This window comes from Halichoeres trimaculatus, unplaced genomic scaffold, assembly GCF_033239565.1.
Source record: "Halichoeres trimaculatus isolate MK-OKI-2021-1 unplaced genomic scaffold, fHalTri1.1 fHalTri1_scaffold_20, whole genome shotgun sequence".
In the NCBI taxonomy this organism is placed as follows: domain Eukaryota; kingdom Metazoa; phylum Chordata; class Actinopteri; order Labriformes; family Labridae; genus Halichoeres; species Halichoeres trimaculatus.
The window spans coordinates 18,431,235-18,457,501 of NW_027437198.1; the positions used below are offsets into that span (position 1 = coordinate 18,431,235).

Consider the following 26,267-nt stretch of genomic DNA (forward strand, 5'->3'; position numbering starts at 1 on the left):
TGCTGATCAACAGCCTATTTCACTTTAATTGTTGTAACCTCCACCAAGGAGGTAATGTTTTTGGGAGGGTTTGTCTGTCTCAAAAAGTAATGAATGGAAGAAAGAAGTGATTGAATTTTGGAGGTGGTCCAGATTACCATCTGGATCCAGGCATTTTTTAGAGGATTCTTTATCATTATGAGATAGGGCTGTTTTCATCATATGTGTAAATAACTCCACGATAAATGGTCAGATTGCTTTGCAAAACAATACAAGACAAACGTAAAAGTAGGATCCAGATCCTGGCAATATTCTGAATACTAAGATCCGGCATATGAAATATGCTCTGGGTCATCATGATTTTCAACACTGTCAGGTAACAAATTATCATACAAACTTGTAGCTAACACCAAAATGTAGCAGAGTATAACATTAAAATAGGACTAAAGTGTTGTGTGGCAATTGCTATATGTGCGGCGGAGGTCTGCACTCTCTGAGTGCTTTTCTAGTTTTGCTCAGTTTTTTTTTTCACCATTGTTTCATGTTTTTGTGCTTTAAAACTCTACTGATAGTCTTTTAAAAATCAAACTGCAAAATGTAAATAGATGCAATTTTTCACCTGGTCTTATAGTTTTGATTGGGTGTTGAAGGCTGTAAAAAGTTAATTTCTTTCTCTTTGCTTTCCTTTAACCACCAGATCTCGAGGTGCATGTTCTGAACACAGAGATGGACCTGCAGGATTTGTCTTTCCCACAGAACTACGCCAGTGACAGCACCATCCAGCTATCAGCTTCTACCATCAAACAGTACAGTCGTAACGGTCAGCAGCCCTCATCCCATCCTATCCCATCCCCACCCAAAGAACTGAAAAATTACACTCTCCCGTGCAGCCTCTCTCTTATGTTTCCATTTGCATTTCCGAGCGGGCTTAAAACAATCTGCATGCAGTTGACTAAGTTATTGGTTCATAATAATAGGCTAATCAGATTAACAAAAGTGCTGAGACAATTTCTTTTCTTGATGGTTTCTTAACAGCAGTCTTAATAGAATAGCTGGGGAGGCGTGTAGATTACAATCGGCCCCAGTCTGACAGAGCAATCTCAGCACTCCCTCTCTTCTCTCATCCCCATTCCATTCCCTCGCTCCGTCTCTCCGCCATCTTATCCCCCTCTCTCATCTCTCTTGTTTTAACCCCCCCGCACACGCACACACACACACACACACACACACACACACTTCCATCCCCTCCTCCCTCCATGGCCCCCTCATCCCGTAGCCTTTTCTGTTTTCTGTCTGTGCTCGGCTCTGCAGTGGGAACGAGATTAGAATGATTGAAACAAACGCACATGAAATATTCATATGGAATAATAAGAGATCTGTGAATGCTTGAGGGATGAATGTTCCATTGCCCTCCACATTAAATCTCGCGCTCTTCCACCAGTCAAAATGAAACGGTCCTTACCATCATTCTAACCTTCACTAACTCTCTTTCTCTGTCTCCCTCTTGCTCCCCCTGTCACTCCCTACTCTCTATCTCTGTCACTCTTGCTGCCATTACCATATTATACCCCCATTTCTGTATTTGGTCTTCTTTTTTCTCTCCTTCCCCGTTTATCGTCCGTATCCGCCTTTAATATGAAATCTGCCATTTTTTTTTGCTCCTTTTTCTCGTCCTCCTTCAATGCGTTTCTGTCTCAATGCAGGACAAGTCAAGGTGGTGTTCATTCTTTATAAAAACTTGGGTTCCTTCCTGTCAACGGAGAACGCCACAGTGAAGATGGAGGTGGACGGGCTGAGCCAGGAAAAGAAGCGCTTGGCTGTTAACTCGCATGTGATTGCTGCCTCCATTAACAAAGAGTCCAGCAGAGTGTTCCTCACAGAACCAGTGGTCTTCACACTCAAACGCCTACAGGTGCTTTGTTCTAATCCTTCAAGTGCTTCATTTACATTTTGATACAAGCGCTCCAATTGACTTCCTCCATCATCCCTCGCTTTGTGTTTTTTTTTTCCTTTCCTGCAGATGGAGAATTATTACACCCCAAATTGCTCCTTCTGGAACTACTCCGAGCGCTCCATGACAGGCCAGTGGTCATCCCAGGGCTGCAGACTGCTGGACACTAACAACACACACACCACCTGCTCCTGCAGCCACCTCACCAACTTTGCCGTGCTCATGGCGCACCACGAGCCTGATGTGAGTAAACAAGGGCGTGGCTCACAGGCACACACACACACACACACGGTTAAAATGGAATCAGGGTAATTTATGCAGACGTTCAGTCGTGCGAGCATTAGCGTTCGCTCACTCTCGGTCACACACACACACACACACACACACACACGCACATTAATGTATCCTCTCAAGGCTGACAGGCCCTTTGTTTTGAATTTTCTCTTTTCCCTCTTCACTCCCACATTCAGGGAGACACATGCTTATAAATTCATGTCCTGCTTCTTCTAGCTGACATTCACATGAATTTGAATGTCATGTTTTTTTAAGGATGTCTTGTCTCTTGTCTCTACATTTTAGGTCCTTGCATATATTTACAAATATTAAAAAAAAAACAATTTTACTCCTTCTCTCCCCTCCCCTATCTCCCCTCTCTATCTCTTTCTCCTCTTTTGTTTTCACCTTCTAATGTTCTCCATCTATCTCTGCACCCTCGACTCCCATCCTGCGTCTTGTCCCATATTTTTCCCCTCAATTTGACTGATTCTGTTCTCCCTCTGCTGTCTCCGTTTTCCCCCCATTCCTTCACACTCTGCCCCTCCCTGACGCACACACACACATTTTTTTTCACACACTGCACTTCTTTCTCCTCAGTACCAGGGCCGTATGCATGAACTGATCCTCTTCGTGATCACTTGGGTGGGAATCGTCATCTCCCTCGTGTGTCTGGCCATCTGCATCTCCACTTTCTGCTTCCTGCGGGGTCTGCAGACAGACCGTAACACCATCCACAAGAACCTCTGCATCAACCTCTTCATCGCTGAGCTGCTGTTCCTCATTGGCATCGACAAAACAGAATACCATGTAAGTTTGAAGCTGTGTCAAGGATGTGCTCACTTAATCATGTTTTTTTTCTTCCTTGAATGGTGCAAAATCATTGAGAGTTTTTTAATGGTGACTCTAAAATTGAAATTTAAAGCAGATGCATTCTGTAACTTTTAAAAAGGTTTAGTGCTTCGAGTAAAGAATTAACTCTCAGTATCATAGAGACACTCAGCCAGGAGGCAGCTGTTCATTTTTCCTCACCGGATGTCCTAATAGTGACTCCTTTCTTTCCTTCCCTGCTCTTCACTCAGTTTTACACCCTGATCTCAACTGTTATTCCACCTTTAATTCCCCCTCTTCTTCTCCTCTCTCTTTCTCTTACTGCCTTCTTCAGATTGCCTGTCCCATCTTTGCTGGCCTTCTGCATTTCTTCTTCTTGGCTGCCTTCTCCTGGATGTGTCTGGAGGGTGTGCAGCTCTATCTCATGCTGGTGGAGGTCTTTGAGAGCGAGTACTCCCGCAAGAAGTACTACTATCTGTGCGGCTACTGCTTCCCCGCACTGGTGGTGGGCATCTCTGCGGCCATAGACTACAGGAGCTATGGGACCAAGAAAGCGTACGTGTGAAGACAGGCCTTTTGCACCTGCAGATTGAGAAGTAGGATTATGTTATTCCCCCAGCTGGAAATGTAATATGCACTGCTGTGCGACCGGCTCTTGCACCTCCCCGCGGACTGGCTTTTCTGAACACACTTAGCCAAAGCCTGATGATTAGCCCTCATAAGATAATCCGCTGAGACAGGGAAACAGTGTGTGCATGCATGGATATTGTGTGCGTGCATGTGTGCACATGTGTGAGTGTGTGTGTGTGTTTGTTCGTGAGCTTAGTTGCGTGTAACACTCTCTTCTCCTCTGTGCCACTCCAGATGCTGGCTACGAGTGGATAACTACTTCATCTGGAGCTTCATTGGACCCGTTTCATTTGTTATTATGGTATTAGCTCTACTGTCAGACAGCATTACTACCCTCTGTGTTTTGATAGCACAATGCAAACCTCCTGTACTCACTGAGCTAGCTATGTGAGCTTGTTAACAGTCAAATGTTTGACGCATTAAATGATTTTTTTGCTTCTCTCCTCAGCTCAACCTCATTTTCCTCATGATCACTTTACACAAGATGATCCGCAACTCTTCAGCACTCAAACCTGACTCCAGTCGTCTGGATAACATTAAGTGAGTTCAGATAAATCAATAAAGCCATCACTGCAGTGTGTGTGTGTGTGTGTGTGTGTGTTTGTTTTTCTCAAGAAACTAAAGTTTGAGGATAAATAAGTCATACCATCAGGTGAATTCAGAAAGAGTTCATATGCTCTTCAAATCATGTTGTTATTTTTTCTTGTGCACTTCCGCAGGTCGTGGGCTCTGGGGGCCATTGCTCTGCTGTTCCTGCTTGGGTTGACGTGGGCTTTCGGCCTCTTGTTTATCAACGAGAACACAGTTATCATGGCCTACCTCTTCACCACCTTCAACGCCTTCCAGGGCATGTTCATCTTCATCTTCCACTGTGCCCTGCAGAAGAAGGTACGACACAAGTTTGAAAAACATACTGAGTTGGGTTTAGGTCTAGATAAGCTAATGAAGCAGATGGATGGATGTGTAAGTCTTGCAAATTGATTGTGGAAAGTACATTTTGCTGTAGCTGTGTCTTAAAAGCCTCTCTTGCTCCACAGTGAGTCCATGCCATTGAAACTGTTTGTGTTTATGAGCCGCTCTTAAACTTGCCCACTGTGCCTGTGGTGTGATTTTTTCATTTTTTTACAGGTCCATAAGGAGTACAGTAAGTGTCTGCGTCACTCGTACTGCTGCAGCCGCACATCCACCACCAGCTCCCACGGCTCCCTGAAGAACTCAGGCCTGCGTGCCAACAACCGCTACTACAGCGGCAGCCAAGCTCGCCATGCAGCAGCCCACAGACAGGTGGGGGGGTGGATGGAGCACACACACACAACACACACACAAAGTAGAGCCTGTGAAATGCAGTGCACAGGTTCATCCATACACACTAATCAAACCACTGTTTAGTTTTAACATTTTGTGTCTTTTTAAAAAAAGATTAAAAAAAGACGTGATTGGGCTGATTTTGAGTGGAAATGTTTCACTGAAACAAAACTAAAATGCATTTTTCTTAGGTCAAATGACTCTTGACTGTCAGATTTTTTTAGAGCAGTGTCAAAGAGATGTCAAAACGAAATAAATTGCTCAGGAAACAAATGAAACTCACTGACCTTTCTTGTGTATTATTCTTTTGCTTCAAAGTTCTGTTATGTAAGACTCTGAAGTGCAACATGAGTGTATCTGCGGGGGTTTGATTGCTGATCAATACCAATGACTCACTGATTACATTGGGAGGCTTTTTAATGTACTTACTTAACTTGCTCCCCGCCCACCTTTTTTCTGTCTTCTTTTTTTTCAAACCAGAGGAAAATATATCTGCTGCATGTAAAACAGCACACAGTACAGGTGTTACAGTACATTTAGTTGTCAGAGACAGAATAAAAGTGAATGCACCGTGTCATGCTCATTGGACATTTCTTTTTGTAAGTCTCCTTTAATCAGGGATCATGTTCAGATTTTACTTTTAAGTTTCTATCGCGTGCTGTGCTCACCAGAGGAGATGACTCATTAATAAAGATATTCTTTGAAGTCCACATGCTATATATAGTCTCAGGCACCATACTAGACGAGCAGAAGTACTTAGCATGATGGCATATGCGCAGTTGGCAATGGAAGATACAGTACACACACAATGACAGCTAGGCATCACAATCAACAAACAAGCTCTCCCACACACTCTAATGAGACACTCCAAATAACAATTGCATCAGCTCCTACAATCGTGTCTTACACATCTCCAGTTTATTAGCCCCCCTCTTGATTACATGACATAGTTGTGCGCCTCTTCACCTAACACCTTGGTCTGTTTGTCTGCTGTGTTTGTCTATTGTTCTTAGCAGATTAGAGCAAGCCCCGCAGTTTTGATTACAGCAGCCCCACTGAGTAACAAAGTCTACCCGCCGCGCATCTATATTTAACTTGTTGTCTGTTTGCTGCCACTCACTGCGCTGTGCTCCTTCTTCCAGAGTCGGATCCGCAGGATGTGGAACGACACGGTTCGGAAGCAGACGGAATCTTCTTTCATGGCGGGAGATATCAATAGTACCCCGACACTCAACCGTGGTGAGGCCTTCCTCCATCACTGCTTCTCTTTCTCCTCCATTGAGTTATTCATGGTTTAATGCACCAAGATCCCTGTACACTCAGCTGAACAAGAAAACATAAAGCGTGACAGAACAGTGGACAGAGCCAAAGCGATGAGCGCTTTTTGGTGCTAAATGTGGACGGTACAACTGGACACAATGTTATGAAATATGTCTTCACATGCGCTCTGTACAAAGGTTAACTCATGATTCAGATTGCCTCACAGTAGGAGGCCTGGGCAGCTAATAGCAGTTAGCAGCAGCAATATATGGAGTTAAAATGAAATAACATATGGTTGGAGGCTGGCTGGTGGGTGGAGGGTTGCAGTGGCAGGCTGGAGTCAGTGAAAGCACTCAGCAGCAGAAATGCATTGAGCTCAAGTGATCTGTTATTAGTATATGTGTGTTGGCGTGTCGTCGTTGGTGGTTTCATATTACTGTTGATTTAATTAGACTGATTGAAGCATGTTTATATTTAATGATGAAACTACAAACTGTGCTTAAAGGAAGTTAAAGTAGCTGCTCAACCACTTTTAGAACTAGTAATTATGATAGTAATTGTGATGGCTGTTCCAACAAAAAAACATGCAGGATTGATCGCTACTTTAAAGTGCTGTGAGGAGTTTGAAAGTGATCTTGGAAAAGTCACCCTTCTACATATATGCCTGATCCTAATTCACACTTAGCGCCAATATTGCTGGTTACATATTGTTTAAATTCTTAGCTTCCTGATTGGGTCGACCAGGACTGGATTGATTTATCGCACGTCTAGGTCTCTATGACAACACCACGCTGGCTGACGAAGTTTAGAAGTGAGAAGAGATAAAACACAGAGATCTGTGTTTTTCTCAGCTAAAATGATTTCTATGACTAATTTTGTAGTGATGATGGACATTGCAGCCTATTGTCAGAAAGAAAAAGGACAGAAAAGCAGAAGAAAGTGAAAGTGAGTGATACAGCCTGAGCTAAAGGCTAATTAGCCTTTAGCCTGGACTGTATCACAATAAAACACAGGGGCTAAACTGTTTGTGATAATGTTCATTCCAACCCACAGTCAGCAGTTATTCTGCAGTGGTCTGTTCAAACTTGAGAGTCTATCAATAAAATGAAGAGTGAGGTTGCGTTAGCTCTGATTGGTAGATGACTGGCAGGACATAGCTAACCAGAATTTACAAACATTACACTTTACGGACAACTCTTAGAGTACCAGGCTGCCAGCTGTGCTCTATATAAACGCAATATAAACTACATACAAACTGACACTGTTTAATTGTCGTCCCGTTAGCCTACAGATATGCCGGAGCACCAGGCTGATGATGTTGCTAACATATAGCCGTCTGTGACAAGGTTTGCTTGACGTCACGTTTCAAACAGTAGTGCTACGTAACTGTACTGATAAGTCCCTGACCTTGACGCACTGTATCCAGTAAAAAATTGTCTTGAACCAAGAAAATTTGTTTCGATCTGTTCTTCCAAAACGTATTTCCAAAACAAACACACGCTTCATTACAAGTAATTTATGACAGTGTGCAGAGACTCCAGACCACAAGGTGGCGAGGTAATGCAATTAAAACAGATCCTCCTCACAGCATCTTTAAGAAAAATGTGAATTCCTCCTCATACTGGATATCGTATGTAGCAATCAGTGGCGATTGCTCTAAGACTGCAAGGGAAGCTCGGCTTCCCCTACAATGTCCCCCAAAAAAGTGGTGATATGTTCTGCTGTGTGTACATTTCATTGACAAAATATGCGCTAAAATTCCATCATCTTTTGTTCTGAATCAGCTACTAATCACAGGTAACTGGCCCGACCTCCTTCTCATTCATCCCCGCAGCGTCTCAGCGCTTAAACACAGTCGGATGCTGGGCGTCTTCTGACTTCAGCGGGGAAGCATGGAGTGGGTTGTTCCTCTATGGAAACTGGACAGTCATTGGATAAACACTGGGCTTTGTCCCGCCCATTGGACGCTCAGCGTCTCTGGGGGTCTATGAGGCAGTGGGCTGGCCTGGATGCTGGGCTTCTTCATGATGATTGGATGATCTGTCTGAGGCCGAATCCCTTTTTGATTGACAGTGAAATGAGCCAGTCAGCAATCTTGAAGTATAACCCTCCACCGGGGCATCTTCTGTAGAGAGGAGCTTCTCCTGTTTAAAGCGGCTCAAGTCTTACATCCACAACACAATGGGCCAAGGCCTTTTAAGCAGTCTAGCTCTGCTGGCCATTGAGAAAACACTGGTAAAATCCCTGGAAAAAACACATGGTTGGTACGACAGGGTCACAGATCATTTTCTTGAAAAGGAGGGTAGAATTTACATTTAAATAAATAAATGAATTTATGATGTAGGCCGGAAAAAAATGAGCTTCCCCTCCTTGACTGACCAGCAGCTGCCACTGGTAGCAATACTTTGTACCGATACATGGGAAGTTGTACCATGGTTATGATAAAAAACTGTAACAGGAGTGCACTGTAAGAAAACCACAACCATTTGTTGATTCTCTGTTTTAAATCTTCTACCCTTTAACAGCTGCTCTGGATCAATCCTCTGCAAACATGTCTTAAAACAGTGACGCAGGCAGGCCCCTCTAAACTCTTTAGAACAATTATTTAAAATTTGCACAACATGTGTGAAGTCCCTGATTGGCTCAGCCACAGCAACTAGTGGCGTCACTGCTGCAGCCATCAGTGACACGGATGCTATCAAGGTTGGCTCAGGTTCCGGATACGGGAGGAGGGGTGTTGATGATGACACAGAGACGGTCGCTAAATCAGCCGTCACTCTCTATGCTAATTTCATCCATTTTCTTTTTAATGAACTGATTAGCGTGTGAGCGAACAGGGGGTAATTATTCTAATTGAGGAGAGTGACAGGATCAAGGCAGGGGGTGAGGAGGATGGGGAGGAGGGATGCTCAGGATTTTGGATGAGGTGTACGTGTGTGTGAATGTGCATCTATGTGAGTGATGTTTTCTTTGGATTTGGGCAGGTCGGTTTCCGGGGTTTTCTTCGTCACGATAGAGCAATCACCAAGCCTGGAGGAGACACAATGTGGATCATTCCATGTTGTGCTGTCAAACACAAGCAACTGTGCTGTGAAGCCTTTATTTTCTGTGCTTCTGAGAAAAAGTTTGTTAGTTGGCAGAAAGTGAAAGACGAAGGGTGGCGCAGGAGGGAGGCTGAAGAAAAGAGAGGCATAAAGAGAGGCGCTATCATGGAGGAGTAATTAAAGAGGCCAAATCTGGAGAAGAGACGCAGCATTGTTATCACTCGCATCTACAATCTCTTTGATTTCTCCACTTCACTTCTTCATGAACCACTATCTCTTCCTGACAATAGTAATGTGTCCGGAAGACGAGGCATGCACACACACCCACACATACACACACACACACACACACAGCCTCCCCTGATTCCCCTTGCCCTACTTTCTCTCCCCACTTAAATCTAGTTCCCTTAATTTTCAGCAGGATATTCCTATGAGGTATACACAGACTGCTAATCCAAACTAATTTGGTGTTGTTTGTTAAAAATCTGGCATGGGAAACTGAGAAAATGTGGTTCAGTTAAGACACAGCAGAATGAGCCAGAGAAAAGAGGGATAGGGGTTTGTTTGGCATGCCAGGGAGATGGACAGGGGAGGTGTAAAGGAGGGAAATGACAAATAAATAGCTGTGTGAGTGCATATTTTATTTTTTTTCTAGAATCCCCTGCTCCCTTGCTGTGTGATGAACGGTAGGCGTGAGACCTGAAGGTTGCACTTTGCCTTGGACCGCTCTCCGTCATGCTGTCCTATTTTTAATTTCATGGCATTTCTGTTCGAGTTGCCTCAGGCTGGAGCCATACATGGGCATTATACAACATTCTCGGTGTGCCATTTCTTTGAATTATATTTGTCTTGTAGTGGCATTCACATTTCACTGGGAAATTAACTGTGTTTCAATGGCTGCACCCCTAGACTACATAATGGCATGCATTACTGTTCTCCCCCATCTGACTACATTGTCAGGAGCCAGAGGAAAAAAAATGAATGGCAGAGCTCCAAACAGAACCTCTCCCCTGCAATTGTATTTTTACTCAAAGGTTACAATCAGGAGGCATAAACATTGAGGGGAACACTGTGAAATGCATTGCTCCATAAAGCAACGGCATAACCAAAATAACCCCATCTGAATAAACAGTAAATATTTTTACGATTCCAGATGTTATTACCGAGGAGGGGAATGTGAAATTCAAAATGTTACACCTATTGTGAGCAGTGTTTTTGCTCCTGCTTGCTTTGCATGCATCTGAATGGGAAGATAACAGCCTACTTATGATAACGCTCACTTTTTAAAATGTTTGTGTCTTGCAGCAACCATGGGCAACCACCTTTTGACGAACCCCGTGTTGCAGACCCGCACTGGTACTTCTCCATACAACACTCTGCTGGCTGAGAGCTTCACCCCGCCCTCACCTGGCGTCTTCAACTCTACTGGTTAGCTCCTCATTAACGCTCCAGTCTGAGTTTTTTTCATATACACCGTGCACCCGGCTTGCTCACCTCCCGTCCGCTACTCTGTCACTGTTTTGACGTGGTATACAGAATCTCTCACTACAGTTTTTTAGCGCTTGCACATTTGTGTGTGTCTGTGTGTGTGTTGTTTTGTTTGACTATGTAGCTGTCAGACGGATTCACTAGGCTGAGCAGAACAGAGCCAAACAGTGCCTACAGCCCAACCTGCCATCTGGTCAGATCTTGAATCTTCATGAGAACAGCCACGAATTGATGAGAAGTTTAGCTACAGCTGTGACTGCCAGAAATGTTGAGGACAGTTTTCCTCTTCCTGGGCAGAAAAAGTAATTTGATGCTCAACGGGATGAGACGGCTTTGTGGCGAGGGACAGTCTCAGCGAGTGTCTGTCAGTTAGACGTGCGCACTCACTATTATTTTTGGGTTTACTTTCCTGTCAGTGGAGGTGTTTTTGGAAAGCCTGATGGTCAGTTTATTACACTGCTGCGTCACCACACTGCTTGGTGCGTGTCTGAAGCTGCAGAATTAGGCATGCTCTGCTATTCGCTCCTCTACTGCACCTTTATTCGCTGGGTAAAAGAGAAATAAGATGTCTGTGGCTGAGTGTGCACCCGCAGAGTATCAGGCCAAGAGTCTGATGACTGAAATTTAAGGCGGCGTTTCTGTTAAATATTTTAAAGCCTCCTCGCACAATACGTCAAGCCTGATGGCCACAGGCCTGGCAGCCAAGACATTTTTAGAAGAGAGTGGGAGAGGAAGTAGAGAGTGCGAGCACTTCATTAGAATGTCTAATTACCCACGGCACCACCGAAGAAGAAAGTTGATTAAAGTTACGCCACACATTAGATGTAAAAAATGAGCAGGCTCCTCGCTTTTTGGGTGGCTGTGGAGTTTGCTTTGCTGTGCGGTGTTAATTTGGGTGAAAAAGCACAACATCTTTGGTGTGCTGAAGGGAAGTCATAAAATAAACATTACTGCTACTGTACAAGGCTTTACATGAATTATGTATGTGTTCAGGTATCTCTGACTGAAGTAAATAAGTACCCAGAGTATATTCTGTGGTTTGGATGTAAATATTAGAGGGATATGATGTCAAACAAACAGAAGTTACCCTGCATAAATCACAGTTAATGTGGTTCTGTGTGTGTATGTGTGTGGAAAGTTTGATGTGAGTCGGAGGAAAAAGAAAAAAAGGCGAATGGACGAGAATATTTTGTTCTGCTAATGGTTCCCTTTTGAAATGTCCTAAAATGAATACATCAAGTTAATGTTGCATCATTAAAGAAACTTACTGACTAGTGCCTCTCTTTTTATTCACTCCACATGACTTCCTGCGGTATTCACAGGAACCTTCCGCGACCCGAGTAAGTGTAATTTATTTGATATTTACCATCTTCCATGAATTGTACTTCTCTTTCTGACACCAGAATGATAACAGTGCCGAACCCTTCTTTGTTCTGCTTTTACTGTGTTTGTGTTTGGGTCCAGAAAGCACGTTATCTAAGGCCCGAGACCCCTGTGGGATGGAAACCCTGCCCTTGAATGGAAACTTCAACAACAGCTATTCCATGCGCAGCGGTCCAGGCGGGGGAGGAGGGGGCAGCTGTGATTTCCTCGGTGGCGGAGGCGGAGACAGTCCCCCTCCTCTCTTCAACGCCCGCGGCTCAGAGACCATGGGAGGCGGAGGCATCAGACGGAACCTCTCTGACGCTGCCGCCTTTGAGAAAATGATCATCTCTGAGCTTGTGCACAACAACCTGAGAGGTGGTGTCGGAGGAGGGAGTGGGGGAGACACGGGGGACAGAGTGTGTGGCAGCTTGGCAGGGGGACGCCCTCATGGTGGGGTCGGTCAGGGGACAATGGGGGCCGGGCCAGAGCCATCCATAAGTATGGATGAAGACGAGGACTATCTAAGAGAGGGGAGGCAGCGCACGCCGCAGGATGTGGAGCTGCTTTACAAAGCCCTAGAGGAACCCCTGCTATTACAACGGGCCCAGTCTGTCCTCTACCAAAGTGACCCAGAGGAGTCCGAGAGCTACACGGCCGACCTCACCGAGAGCCTTGGCCACAGCGGTCACAGTGGCCAGAGTAACAGTGGGCAGGGAGGCAACAGAGCACCAGACTCACCTGCCCGTGACTCCCTGTACACCAGCATCACCAACCTGCGAGACTCACCTTATCCAGACAGCAGTCCTGAGCCCCTGGAGGTGGTGCCCCGCTCTGCTCAGCCGCCTGAGGAGTTATACTACAGCTCTGGGAGGCCCGCCTTGGGTTCTCGTGGGGCCCCAATGCAGACCTTCTACCAGGCCCAACCCCGGAGACCGAGCGGGGAGGGTCATGCGGCTCAAGAGCCTGCACAGAACGAGGGAGACGGACAGATGCAGCTGGTCACCAGCCTGTGACTGGAGCCGAACGGAGGAAGTTTGGGACTCTAACATGACAGCCAGAGCTGCCTCCTAGCCCGTCTCTCCACTTTCTGCTTGTTTGGTTGCCTTTCTTTCTCTTGACTTTTATTTAACTAACAGATGAGCGAATAGAGTGACCTTCAGGGGGAGTCTTGGCTGACTCTGCAGAATCAGCCTCTGTCTTTAACCCTCCCCCGTCTCACGGAGATGAGTGATGGATGTTTTTCAGCAGAGCATTCAGAGCCTCTCTCCATCTCCAGCCCTCCCCCATTTCTTTTGGTACCCTAAGGCCAAGTCCAGCACTCTGAATGTACCGACCCACCCCCCTTTACCTTCAAATATTTCAAAACTTCAAAACTTTGTTAAAGTTTTTTATGTAATTTCTCTTCAGACCTGCCTGCGGAGATGAGAGTATCATTTTATATTTTTTCTCATTTCCCTTTCGTACCACCCATTGGTCTTTTTGGAGTCTTCATTTGATAGGATTAGTTAGCTTTAGAGACAGGGACTTTAGTACATGATTATAACCTAAAAAATGTCTCACAGAAAGCTCTTCACTGTTGCCAAAAATATCTTTTTATTGAGCCAGGACAGAAACTAGAACATTAACAAGGCAAACACATGCACATATTTCACACATACACACACACACATGCTCGCACAGACACTCACTCATCCAGAAGTGCTCATTACCGAACATCAAAAGTGAAAACAGTACTCCATCTAAGTAAAAGGGAGCAAGAGCTTTTGTTCCAAGCAGGCAGTGGGAGCTGATTCAGAGTAGTTGCCTTCATTTTGTCTTGCTATGAATCCACAACGATGTACAAAAGTGGAGTAGAGGCAGAGACGGAGACTAAGGAGACCCTGTGCACCGCCCCTCCAGAGCGGGAGAACGTGCATCCAAGAGACTGGCCAATCCTCTCCACTGTTTCTCTGGTTGTTTGCTTTTGGCATTTGAAAAGTTAAATGACTGCCTTGCTATTGTTTTGAAGAGAGTATTCAATTTGTTGACTTTTGGTCTGCATCTTTTTGAGAGGAGGTGGGGGGGCCTGCAGAGGTTTCATCCCCCTCCCCCCAGTACTTTGCTGTTAGAGCCTAGCCAATTGAAGTGGACTTGTTTCCTGTGTGCCGTTGTGACAAACAAGACTGTGAACGTCGCAAACGCACCGGTCAATCCAATTGGTCTAAATGTGTACATAGGAACCACACATGAATCTACTTTATTCCTACAATGTAAATAGAGACACCAGATGATCAAAAGCAACAAAACGTAACAAATACTATGAAAATGACTTCTTGTACTGCAACAAACCGACATGAGAAAAATAAAATGTTTTGGAGTTTGTGACCTGAATGATACACTCTGTCTCTCCCCCCGGGTGGCTTGATCTGTCGCTCATGTGCCCCTGCACCGTGCCATTCAGAATAAAATCCTTAATGATCAAAAAGAGAAAAAGACAGAAAGGGAAAGGGATTAGGATGTGCAGGAGATTTTAAAAACCTGGCACAATGTTGATGTATTATAATCCGTTACATGTTGTTAATGTATGACCTTTGACATTCCCCCAGCGGGATTGCCAAGGGCAGCCAAGGGAGGATGCGGGAGGTGTGGGGGCAAGTGAGATAGATATTCTCAAATGTCATCCTGTGCCTCAGAGGCTCGATAAAGCATTGTGTGGGAACAAAGGCATTCATAAAGTGATTTGGTCGGTTCTTGTGTTATTTGGAAGATATAACCAGATGATATACTTTTAGCAACATGGGATCTAGCATGTGTGGTAACAGCATTTGTTTTGCTATCAGAGAATATTGAATTTTGCTCTTTCTTAAAAATAGTTCCAGCATAACTCCAGAGCCTAATGTGACAATTCATTCATTTCCTCCGTGCGTGTCTGGAAGCATGAGTGTGTCTGAATGGCTGATAGCTCTGAGTGTGTGTGTGTGTGATGCGTGCACGCGTTAGAGGCTATTTTTGCGACTTGAATGCACATTACACAACGGTGCTCATCTCAGAGAGCTGCCGTTACTTCCCCGCCTCAAATGGCAGTTGCGCTTTCAGGTACAAGGAGGACAGGAAAAAAATCAGCCTCATGAGACGTTAAGATAACCATATACCGTGAGAGTGACAGGCTGGGTTGACCATTCCCGAGAAACATGTTTTCAGTACGTCACCTTATGCAAGCGATACATTTGAGAAATTAGCTGTCAAGAGGGAGCTGCTCATGAGGCTCCTTTCATCCTGCTGAAATCTGTCTGACCTTTAAAAAAAAATGTAGAGTTTGCCTTCCTCTGCGTTATATTTATAGGTATTTCTTATGGTTTATTTATCAGTTTTATGTATGTTTTTGGAATATTTATTCACCATGATTTATCCCAGCACTGTTAAGATTTTTCTTTTGACTGTCTCACTCGTAAACCTGTGCCTAGTGAGCACACAGCGGGATGTGTGGACTGAACGTGAGCAGAAAATAGAAGCATCCGCTGCAGTGTGTGACATTTGGCTACAGCCTCACTGTCCCACTTCTGAGAGGAACCCAAAGGACTGCTGTTAGCTGTGGCTCCTGGGGCTGGAGCAGAGATAGGGGGGTTAAAGGCAGATAAGAGGAGTGGGATTACAAGGATTTGCTCCATTTTTTCTTGTTATTTAAATCACTTTTGTGAGTAACTTTGTACAGGCTGTGGAGCACAATGAGGCTCAGAATAAAGGCCGGAGTATTGTCACTGGAGCCGCTGAGGGAAATTGTGCAATTCTGGTTTGATGGAACATGACTTGGATTTGCAGCTGAACCTGGGATCTGACTGTGTTTACAAATGAAAGGACAATATGCACATGTATTCTGCTCTGCTGCAGTGCTCGACAAGGTGAGGCACGGATCTCATGGCTCAGTGACGGGGCATCGTACCGAGGCAGCACACACTGGTCAGCCCAGGACAACTGAATGTATTTTAACAAGCAGGACTGAAGATAAAGCAATCCACTCTAGGGTGGAAGTGTTAATGGCAAACACAAGACAGACATCATCATCTCTATCCTCATTGTTCTCATCATCGTTAACTCCCTTACTCTCTCATTGTATTTGACATAATGTGCTGATGCTGATCTCCAGTGCTCAGCTGGGACCCGCCCCGGGGAGGAACACTGTTTAGACAGACACTCCCCATGAGAGGAGGAATGTGCGTCACCTTGGGCCTGCTTCTGTTTTTTTTCCAGCACCTCCCAGCTTCTTTTCCTTCCCTCCCTCATGCTGCATCTCATCCCCATTTTAATATCAATCTCAATGGACTCCATTAGTGCAGCCCTTCTTTGAGAATGTTAATTTGTTTTGTCAAAAGCTTTGTTTATCCCAGATTAATATCTCAATAAACAGAGGAGTGCTGTACTGTGGTAAATGATAGTGATTATACAGTAGAAGGTCTGTAGCTCATGCTGTTGGAAGGAGGCGCACACAATGGGAATATCTCCACCATCAAATCCCCCTTAACCCCTAATCACAATAATAACACCATGGGTACTAATTTACTGCCGAGAACTCGCCCTCACTTTCTCTGCTGCTCTCCTTTTTCCATCTCTGTCTGCTAGTGTTGGATGCAATTCCCATTCCATGCCAAGCTTGACAGTGTTTGGATGGGAAGTTATTTAAAAGGTGGGATGCCTAACCTTTGACATATGACTGTCTCACCCCTGCAGCTCAGTGTCAGTGGAGAGTTAGATGCAGCGTTGTTCAGTCTATCATTAGACAGCAGAGGTCCCAGCAGGCCTACAGTCCGCTTACTCGGACTTGACCCTTTCACACACAGACTTTTTTTTTTCTTTTTCAGTGATTTCAGTGACGCGCATCACACCAGGGGAGGTGATGGGGGGCAGGGTACTGGTGTTTGAGTTCAACAGTAGCTGAGGTGCGGAGGGTCTTTATGTCTGCAAAGGGTGTCCCGAGAGGGGAAAGAGTCGGGACAACATGAGCCGAGATGTCACGGGTGTCACTAATTCATAGCTACAGGCAGGAATCGAGTGAAAGAGGGGTGGTTGCTGGTGACGGCGCTTCGCAGAGAGGCTTTTCAGGGCTGGGGCTGGAGATAAGGAGATGGATGTGCTGCTATGCTGTGTTTCAGAAAGCTTCCTGCTCATGCTTTGCAATCCAGAGGTTATCACTTCATGGTTGCAGTTGATCAAGCTGGCGTGTCAGATCTTGAGTTAAGAAGAAAAAAATCTGCCTGTGGAGGAGAAAGATGATATAACGGCTGTTAAGTCTAATGGATGCTTCCTTAAAAATGTGAAAATGAATCCACTGCCGCTTCAGCTGATTAGACAGAGATTTTTAGACTGCTTATATATGCCACAGGATTTCCTACTAAGATTTTTAAAGAGCAAATATAATCAGCGATAAAGTAGTATTATTTTGTTATTGCTCTATTGTTACATGTCCACATGACTGATACACAGAGTATTGTAGTTTTAAGACCATGCAAAGGTATGGCATAATACCAGTCATGAGGATTGTGCTGTTTTGCCAGTGAGTTGTATATGTGTCTAACTTTGATGCACAGGAACAAAAACACAGGTGCTTCTGGGTAGAATTGTGTCCTTAAAATGCTAAATGTGTGAGGCCTTTTTTATACAGAGACTCAAAGGTCCAAAACCAAAACAAACATATCTTAAGACACTGTATAGTACACATCTTCAGTCAGGTTATGCAGATTTATACAGCAGTGGGAGTGGTGGATCTGCTCTTTGCCTGTCAACATCCATCAACATGATGCAGAAGCCGGCTGAATCTATAAGCATGACTTTTGTCTTTTCTTTTAGTTGGTCGCACTGTCTCAGAGAGTACAGAACTGAACTGTGCCTGAATGTGTGTTTCCATGTCTGTAGTGGGAAATTAGCTGATGCTGGTATGAGCTGGATAGCTAAAGCTGGGCGCTAGATGAATTAGCTTGGTACTGTACCTACTCAGTATTGGACATCCCTTTATGGGAATAATTTATCGTGTAATGGTGATTTCTATAGAAGACTGTAGGATTGTGTTACGCACTGACATTGTGCCATATGGGATTCTACATACAGCGCCGTTCCCAGAGCTTTCTGTGATTTTTCTACGAAATGGTTCATTCATCATGTACCACTGAGACATTTGTAAAGTGAGGTTAATACAACACCTTGATTCTGTTTTCTTTGAGGAATGATGTTCATATGTTTTCTTTGATTCTTTCTTTTTCACACTCATTGCTTTGACAGCTGTCTGGGCCAAAGGGGCGATTTATTTTGTGAGTGTTTGCGTCATCGCAGGTCAGGGCGACCTTGTATCAGCACATATTAATAAAAAAAACATTGAAAATATACGCTGTTAATGCTTCAGGGTTTCTCTGTGAACATTTCAAAGAAGCTCACTTTAGTGTGTTGATGCTCAGTGGAATTAGTTGTGTGCTTATTCATGAATCGGGCTTAACAGCACAGAAATTATTGATGATCTTGAGCATTGCAGTATGCATATACACTTCCGTATCTCAAGCTCATGGCTCAAACTGGAAATGAAAAGACATCTTTAAGCACTAATATGGGGTTATGTTTTATTCATCAGCTGTCCTGCAGGTTATGGCAGCTCTGTGCAGCTCATCTGTGTGCCATGGGAAGCAGAGGACTAAAGCCAAGCAACCCAGCCCCTTCCTGAGTCAGCTCCCCCTTGAACCACACACTGTATGAATATGCAGATTTGACCTGTGAGTTGGGATGATGATTCTGTCAAACACTGGTCTGTGTCTAAAGCATGCTACACGATGTGATCAGGGAGAGATTTGGGGGGGAAATAAAGCTATCAGTTTGGGGAGACAGAGCCCACAGCCCCAACTCTGTCAGCGTTTAAAGCAGGTCTGGTAAGAGGGGGAATAAGTAGACTGCTCCCATGCTTATCCTGGGAAAAAAAAAGCTTTGTTTCACAACAGTGACCTTAAGTCAGTATAACCAGCCCAGGCTAAAGCATTCCTTCTAACTATCTCACATGTATCTCCATGTACATGCAGACCGGTGAGCACACTCGCTCAGCTGGATTCAGCTTTACAAAGCATCAGTCAAGGTTAATTAATCATACAGTGGGGTGTGATCCCCGATGTAATCGCTTTAAAACTGCCGTGTGAATACAGCTTACTGACTTTTTCAATGCAGCACTGTTTGCTTGCAGCTGTCTGTTAAGCCTCAGCACGCAGCAGTAGGCGACCTTTAGTACGCTCCAGAGTAACCATAAACATTGTGATACACTGGAGATCAGTTAGGGATAATACACAAGTGCTGCCCAGCTAACTTCCCTTAAGCCATCTTATCTCTGATGTGGTGTGATCAGTGTTCATCTCCTGCTGAGTTTAGCTTCCTTGACTGCTCATAATACCATCCACAGCAGTGTTATTGGTTACTAATTAGCTGATATATAATTATTACGTGCATCAGAGCAGAGAGAATCTCTCCATAATTACAGACTCTCCCATGTACCTGTTTCCCCGCGTCATGCATAACGCTGTGCATGTATGATGACACGTGATGTCTCACCCCCTACCCATCCACCCATCTGCCCAGCTCCCGCCTTCTTCGCTCATGTCCCCTCTGTGAAACTCCCAGAGAGGGAAGGCTGTGAGGCCTTGGCCATTCAATCACCCTCTTTTCAACGGTGTTACAGTTACACTTTCACACACGGACATACCAACACGAGCAACAAGGCCTCTAACCTCCAATACAATCACCTCCTGCTGCTCAGCCCATCAGTGAGGTAAAAAGAAGCGGGGTTTTCTCAAGGTCATCGTGCATTTAAAGGAGCTAAAATAGAACCGCATATCACTGCAGCTCCTAAGAAATGTATCAAAGCCAGTCAGAAACTCTGTGTTCTTGTGTAGCTGTACATACATGTGTTCTCAGGGGAAATAAATCTTTTAAATACTGAACCACACACATAGCACAACAAAATTACCCTGCAATGTGCTGACTGCTCACAAGCTGATTAATAAATCAAAATACTGTATGAGGAAATTCAGGGATCAACTTAAACACACACACACAAACACACACTCTGATTGCACTGGAAAAAAAAACTACAACAACAACACAATAGTCAATCAACACTGATTGAGAGCTGTAACCCAAATCATGGCTTATAACAGAAACAGGCTATGTGATAAAATATATGTTTTGAAGGTGTTAGTGAAATGGTAAATTTAAATTAAAAACACTGTAATCAGACATTCATAAGCATTAATTAGGCTGGCATCACATAGCTGAAGTAAAGAGATAATTCTGTTGCCTGTTACCTCAGAGCTGTGAGACTCGTGTATATGTACTGCCCCCTAGTGGACTTCCAGGAAAAAAAAAACTTAAAAAAGTCAAATAAATGAGTAACAAAGACAGTGTGGGCTGAAATTTTATTTTTGAGGTCACTAGATAGCTTCATTTTGGAGAATTTTGCACAAAATAATAATAAAGCAAATACATAATCATTGCAGCATAGCGATCAAATGTTTAAAATGTTGGTTCAGTTCATTTTGATTAAAACTCTCTTTTACAAGGCAGAGACCAGCAGTAGCACATTCCAACTAAACAATACTAACGCAAAAAAAAAAAAAACTGCACAAAATGTTAAAATAATCGATCGCTCAAATTAACAAAGTATAATGTGAAAAGTAGCAAAAGGAAGAAAAGGAAAATGGAAAAAACATCACTATGTTACATTACTATGATACTATGCATTATATAATGCATGAATATAATATAATATAATATAATATAATATAATATAATACAATATAATAAAATACAATAATACAATACAATGAGGCACCCTTTCCGACTGGTTCACCCATCCTTTGGTCAAGCTGTGCACTTCTCCACAACAAACATCTCATTTGTTTGTTTTTGAAGATCAGTGCTGTCCATGATAATAATCACTGCAACACCTTTTCATGTGGTGGATATTGTTATAGATGTTACAGAGTGACCATATTTGTAAATTGTGGTCATGTAGATGGAATGATCTAAATCAACACTCAACAGTCTGTATGACTGATCATGTTTGTAAATACTGTAACTGCAACACAGATAACTTGAATTTCCAACTTTTGTTATCAGAATGAATTAACTATTATCATCATATGAGATTCTTAATGTAGGATTTAAAAAGAATATACCCAACGTAAAAGTAAAGTAGATTGTTGTAAGGAAAACCATTAGCGTTATTATTCCCAAAGGACTGTCAGAAAAGGTGCCTCATGAAGTACTGTGAGAAGTTATGTATAATATATGTTATAAGAATTATTATTATTGTTATTATTATTATTATCTAATATTTATTTATTCCATTGTTTTTCACGTAGTGTGCTGACTTCACATCAGTGTCCTGCAACAAAGAAAACAATTCCTCATGTAAACAAAACAACACAAAGCTTCTTAACATGAAGACTGTATTAATGTGCATACTGTGCTATATTTACCACGGCAACAGAGTGCTCGCTGTCCAGGTCAGGGTTGAAACAGAACTTATCCACTAGAGCTGCAGCTTCACCTGTCATGTCTGAGTTGGTGCCTCTGCAGACAGAAACAGCAGGATTGAGACATGAACCTCTGCCCAGAAACAGCAGAGCTTTATGTTTACTTTCTGAGCAGACTTCAGACAAGTTCCAAAAACTCAGACTGGAGCTATAAAAATTAGGGGGAGGAGTTCCTCAAGTTGCTCCTGACGGCTGTCCAAACAGCGGGGACATATAATTTGAGGTATATAGAAGAGTCTGAGCTGTGCACAGCAGAGTGACAGAGAACAGAGGTTGTCTTACCCTGAAGTGGGCAGCAGCGGCTCCTTTTCATTCCTCTTATTCTGTTCATCATCTTCAGGACTACGTCCACCGTGAGCCCATCCATTCTGCATCTTCTTAATCCTGTAGGAGGATTCACAGACATTATCAGCTTGCAAGAAATCACAAAAAAACATAGTGAGTACTTTATGTCAGTGTCTTACATATAAGAAGACACAGCACAGTCATTAAATGAGCTGTCAAGTTTCCTCTTCTATTCTTTTCACATCTTAAACTCCTGGGAGGAGTTTTCACTTTGAGGGGATGTTGACACCTGTGTGTATTTCCTCTGAGCTGATCTTGTCCTGTACATACTAAGTGATGTTTACCCTTCAATTCCTCAAACAGCTAAAAAAAAAAATCACCTTTTTCAAAGAAACATACGCTTTCACGAGTACACTAGTGTTGTTATTTTCCCAACATGGCAGCAGTAGACAGCAGGAAGACACTGCAGTGGCTTAGCTACGGTGTCCCATTAAGGACAAGATTATACAACATTGTAAACAGAAGAGAGAGCTAGACACAGACAGACAAAGTTTTTACAGAGCACATAACTCCTCTCTTTTAAATAACCACATATGTAAAGAAAGCAGAAAGAGAAATTACAAAAATCTTCTCATATCTACCACATTCAGAGTTATTATTTATCTTTCAGATGACAGACTTACCCAACAGTGTCATCTGCTTTGATCCCATACACACCCCCTGGATCATCTCTCTGGTTCCTGGTTGTAAAATGATATATCTTTTTTAGATTAAAATTTATTTCAATATATTGTTTAGATAATAATAAGAACCACTAATAGCTACTGTGTGATGCCAAAATCTCACCTTTGCATGTCACGACTCGTAGGGACTTCATCAGGGACACTTGTGCCTTCACTGCAAAGAAATGTAAGAGTTTCTAAGAACCTGAAGTGAAACCTTTGAATCTTTTCAGACAAAAACAATACGTAGAAGCAGAACTTCATTATTTTTCTTACTCCTTCGCCTGGTTGTCTTCCTCAATGAAAATGATGTTCTGGCTGATAGAGTCAGGAGTCTCTGCAGCTTGAGGATCAGTACTGTGTGGGCAAATGCAGGTGTTCAAAGATCACAGTCCAGACTTGTAATCACTAGAAAAATCATGTTTTTATATTTTCACAAACAGGAGGTCAAAGAGGATCTTAATTTCACATACAAACCTTTGGACTTCAACTGCTTCCAGTGTGTCGTTTCTCTCATTGTCATTTTCCGCCCTGTGACAAAAAAGAAAATACAAGCTTGTACTGAAACTTTACTGATCTGTGCTGATGGTGAATTCTGGATGTTTGCTCACTCAATACTGGAGTTGAGGCGGTTTTCTTCTTCAGAGCCAGAAGCCTCCTCAGCGTTACCCCTGCCATGGTTTCTTAAAAGAAAATCAAACATTAAGTTACCTTTACATACAACAGAGTCTTTAATGTGATAAGACAACCATTTTTTATTTGCTGGTGATTTCCCCTGAGGATTAATTTAGTTATTTACTCTAGAATTAAATAAATAATTCATTTGTCAGAGCAGGTAAGCCAAAGAAGACTCCAGAGAGAAGATCTGTGCTTCAAACAAGCCTGATTTCATCACCATTGTCAAACATTTCTGTTAAAAGTCAGGAGACTTCATGGCAAAAGTTAGTTCATATGTGTTCAAATAAACAGTGATAATGTTTCTAAGGCACATATTAACAAGCTAAGCCAACTTCTCTGGTCTCACCTGTTTTGGAAAGTCCCCTGAAAATACCTGAAGGGACGGGAAGCAGCAGTTTTCTTCTTGCTGACACAGGAGCAAACAAGAAGTACATTTCTTACGACATGTAGGTTAAAGTACACATGGTAGTTAATTGTTTTAGCAAAAATACCACAGAGCTTACCAAACTTGAAGGGCACCAAAGATATGCTGACGGAACACCACAGAGATCACAATCCCAATGAATAAAAAGAGCAAGACCCCAACAGATGCACCAACTATAGGATGGACAACATTCAATCATGTTATCACAAGATATACATTGACCTGACTTACACCAACAGGAGTATTTTATAGCATGCCACTTTGAAAAAATTTCCACTCACTGATGAGCTCCTTCTGTGACTCACTGGGAACAGGAGTCGTCTCTGGCTCTGTTCAAATTAAAGCAGTGGGACAAAAAGACCTTATTTGACTATTTATATCTGTGATCAGTGAGCTAAACTGACTTAATATAGTAAATTGTTTGATATAAAGGCATTTATATAAGTTTACAAGACAGTTAGCCCTACCAGTCAACTTAGAGTAAGACCAACATAAGTCCTTTGCATGGCCCCCTACCTGAAAAGTCAAAGGAGTTTCCATAATTTGAGAGAGCAGAAAACATGATTCAATTTTATACAATCAGATAGATATGAGTTGTTTTTTTACACAAATAGTGGAACAGCATTTCACAAAAAAAGGAAAACTCACGTTATCTGTGCACCTGATCCACAAATCAGAGCAATTTACTGTGACGAATGAGTCATTGAAGAGTCTCATATCAGGATGTAGATACAGGTGTGTACTCGGATCAGAGCCCAGCTGACCGTAAGCTATCTTCCTCTGTTGGAACAAAAGAACTTTCTAAGTAAAAGTCACGAGTATTTTTTTTTTTTTTTATTTATTTTGATCATCTGATTATACCAAATTATAACAGTATTTCAGCTTACAGAACAATTACAGTACCTCAATTTCGTCAACGTAAACCTTGCTGCCTTCGGGACAGCCATGGGGGTACCTGTAACCGCTGGACTGCCTAATGTCTTTACATGTTATGTTCTTTTCAATGCAACCTGAGGGACACAGAGTTAGAAAGCGTATCATAAACAAACCTTCTGGCCCTTTTTTTTAGAACATGAAACACGGGCACTTCCGGATTAAAGTGAAAGTAAAGATTAACTCCAAAAAACAGTATCAAATATGTATTAACAAAATCTTATTTCTTACCTTGTATTGTTTTTCTACAGGATGATAAAGTCAGAGCCAGAAAGAGACACTTCTTATAGCACATTTTGTCGAGTTACAAAAAGGGTGAGAAACTTCGATGCGTGCGAGAGTTCAAAACCAGGAAATGAGAGTGACAGCGAGAGCGAAAAACTTGGGTAAAGTTAGAAAGGTATGCACAGATTCGGCCTTTGCGGATCAATAACTCGTGAATAAAACAACCCACGTACACACCAGACCCCTCTTTCTAATCAGTGTCACGACGACTGTGAGCTACAACCTCGTTTTCCTCCGAACGGGCCTTCATCTCAATACGCTGTCGGTGAAGGCTCGATGGTAACGGCTGCGGCCTGCGGAAATGCGGGGCTGGACGTCCAGCCCATAGACTGTAAAAAAAAAAAAAAAAAAATCTTTGCTGTAGTACAGAGTGAAGGGGATTCCTCATCACCAGGGTGACTTTGGTGTCAATAGACTAAACAAAATTTAAGTCATGAAAGATTTTTTATAGCCATTACATATTAATTAATATTCTTCCACAAACATCATATAAAGTACAGTGAAACCTATCCATCTAAAATCTTTTCTGTAGTACAGAGTGAAAGAGATGCTTGATCACCATAGTGACTTTGAACTCAATAACACAAACAAAATTTAAGTTATTAAAGATTTAAGTCAGAACCTGTTTATTACTATTGGTCCATACTAGAAAAATCATATAAAATACAGCGAAACCTATTGTTCCAAAATCTTTGCTGTAGTACAGAGTGAAGGGGATGCTTGATCATCAGGGTGACTTTGGAGTCAATCAAATAAGCAAAATTTAAGTTATTAAAGATTTAAGAGTCATAACCTGTTAATTTATATACGTCCATATTAGAAAAATCATATAAAATACAGTAAAACCATTTTATCTAAAATCTTTGCTGTTGTACAGAGTGAAGGAGATGTTCGATCACTAGGGTGACTTTGGTGTCAATAAAATAAGCAAAATGTAAGTTATTAAAGATTTTAAAGTCATTACCTGTTTATTAATATTTGTCCATATTAGAAAAATCATATAAAATTCAGTTAAACTTTTTTTTTTTCTAAATTCTATGCTGTAGTATCAAATATTAGAGATGTTTGATCATCAGACCAAGTTTTGTGGCACTACAGTAAACAACAGATAAGTTACAACAGCTATTATTGTCCTTATACATTAATCCACTCAATTAAACCCACCAGATCAACAGTGACAAACCTTTCAAAATATGACAGACCTTTAGATGTAAACCTGAATACCTGTAAAAAGGAAAATATATGCCTCAAGATGAAACTTGTATGCTAAAAAAATGG

The 26,267-nt window shown here is 42.7% G+C and overlaps 2 protein-coding genes across 7 annotated transcripts in view; one reads left to right on the forward strand and one right to left on the reverse strand.

Annotated features, from left to right (window-relative positions):
* The window catches only part of adgrl1a (adhesion G protein-coupled receptor L1a), a 181,538-nt gene extending 163,087 nt beyond the window's left edge, over positions 1-18,451 (forward strand). For 5 of the 6 annotated variants that reach the window (XM_074697407.1, XM_074697408.1, XM_074697406.1 and 2 more), the window contains 13 exons: positions 677-799; positions 1,683-1,891; positions 2,000-2,173; positions 2,804-3,013; positions 3,369-3,589; positions 3,899-3,965; positions 4,113-4,204; positions 4,384-4,552; positions 4,793-4,948; positions 6,112-6,208; positions 10,579-10,701; positions 12,084-12,101; positions 12,226-18,451. In XM_074697407.1, the coding sequence (XP_074553508.1) occupies positions 677-799; positions 1,683-1,891; positions 2,000-2,173; positions 2,804-3,013; positions 3,369-3,589; positions 3,899-3,965; positions 4,113-4,204; positions 4,384-4,552; positions 4,793-4,948; positions 6,112-6,208; positions 10,579-10,701; positions 12,084-12,101; positions 12,226-13,139 (2,573 nt within the window). In that variant the 3' untranslated portion in view covers positions 13,140-18,451. The remainder of the gene's footprint in view (positions 1-676; positions 800-1,682; positions 1,892-1,999; positions 2,174-2,803; positions 3,014-3,368; positions 3,590-3,898; positions 3,966-4,112; positions 4,205-4,383; positions 4,553-4,792; positions 4,949-6,111; positions 6,209-10,578; positions 10,702-12,083; positions 12,102-12,225) is intronic. The other variant, XM_074697409.1, reaches the window with a different exon arrangement.
* A 2,433-nt stretch (positions 18,452-20,884) lies between these two features.
* On the reverse strand, positions 20,885-25,260 carry LOC141809827 (uncharacterized). The gene is made up of 15 exons (XM_074697027.1): positions 24,936-25,260; positions 24,675-24,781; positions 24,420-24,551; positions 24,239-24,287; positions 24,053-24,100; positions 23,851-23,944; positions 23,694-23,753; positions 23,281-23,352; positions 23,147-23,200; positions 22,946-23,026; positions 22,794-22,844; positions 22,631-22,687; positions 21,945-22,046; positions 21,606-21,699; positions 20,885-21,511 (listed from the first exon to the last, which is right to left on the reverse strand). Exons 1-15 carry the CDS (start codon positions 24,997-24,999, stop codon positions 21,455-21,457), a joined length of 1,122 nt encoding a protein of 373 aa, XP_074553128.1. The 5' UTR covers positions 25,000-25,260; the 3' UTR covers positions 20,885-21,454.
* Between the last annotated feature and the right edge of the window lie 1,007 nt (positions 25,261-26,267).

Bases quoted from the DNA above. Each gene is read 5' to 3' on its own strand.
- LOC141809827 (XM_074697027.1), bottom strand. From the start codon at position 24,999: ATGTGCTATAAGAAGTGTCTCTTTCTGGCTCTGACTTTATCATCCTGT. The intron at 24,288-24,419 runs GTGAGTTTTCCT...TTGACTTTTCAG, and splicing joins GGATCAGGTGCACAGATAAC to GTAGGGGGCCATGCAAAGGA. The intron at 23,027-23,146 runs GTTTGTATGTGA...TTGCCCACACAG, and splicing joins GAAGCAGTTGAAGTCCAAAG to TACTGATCCTCAAGCTGCAG.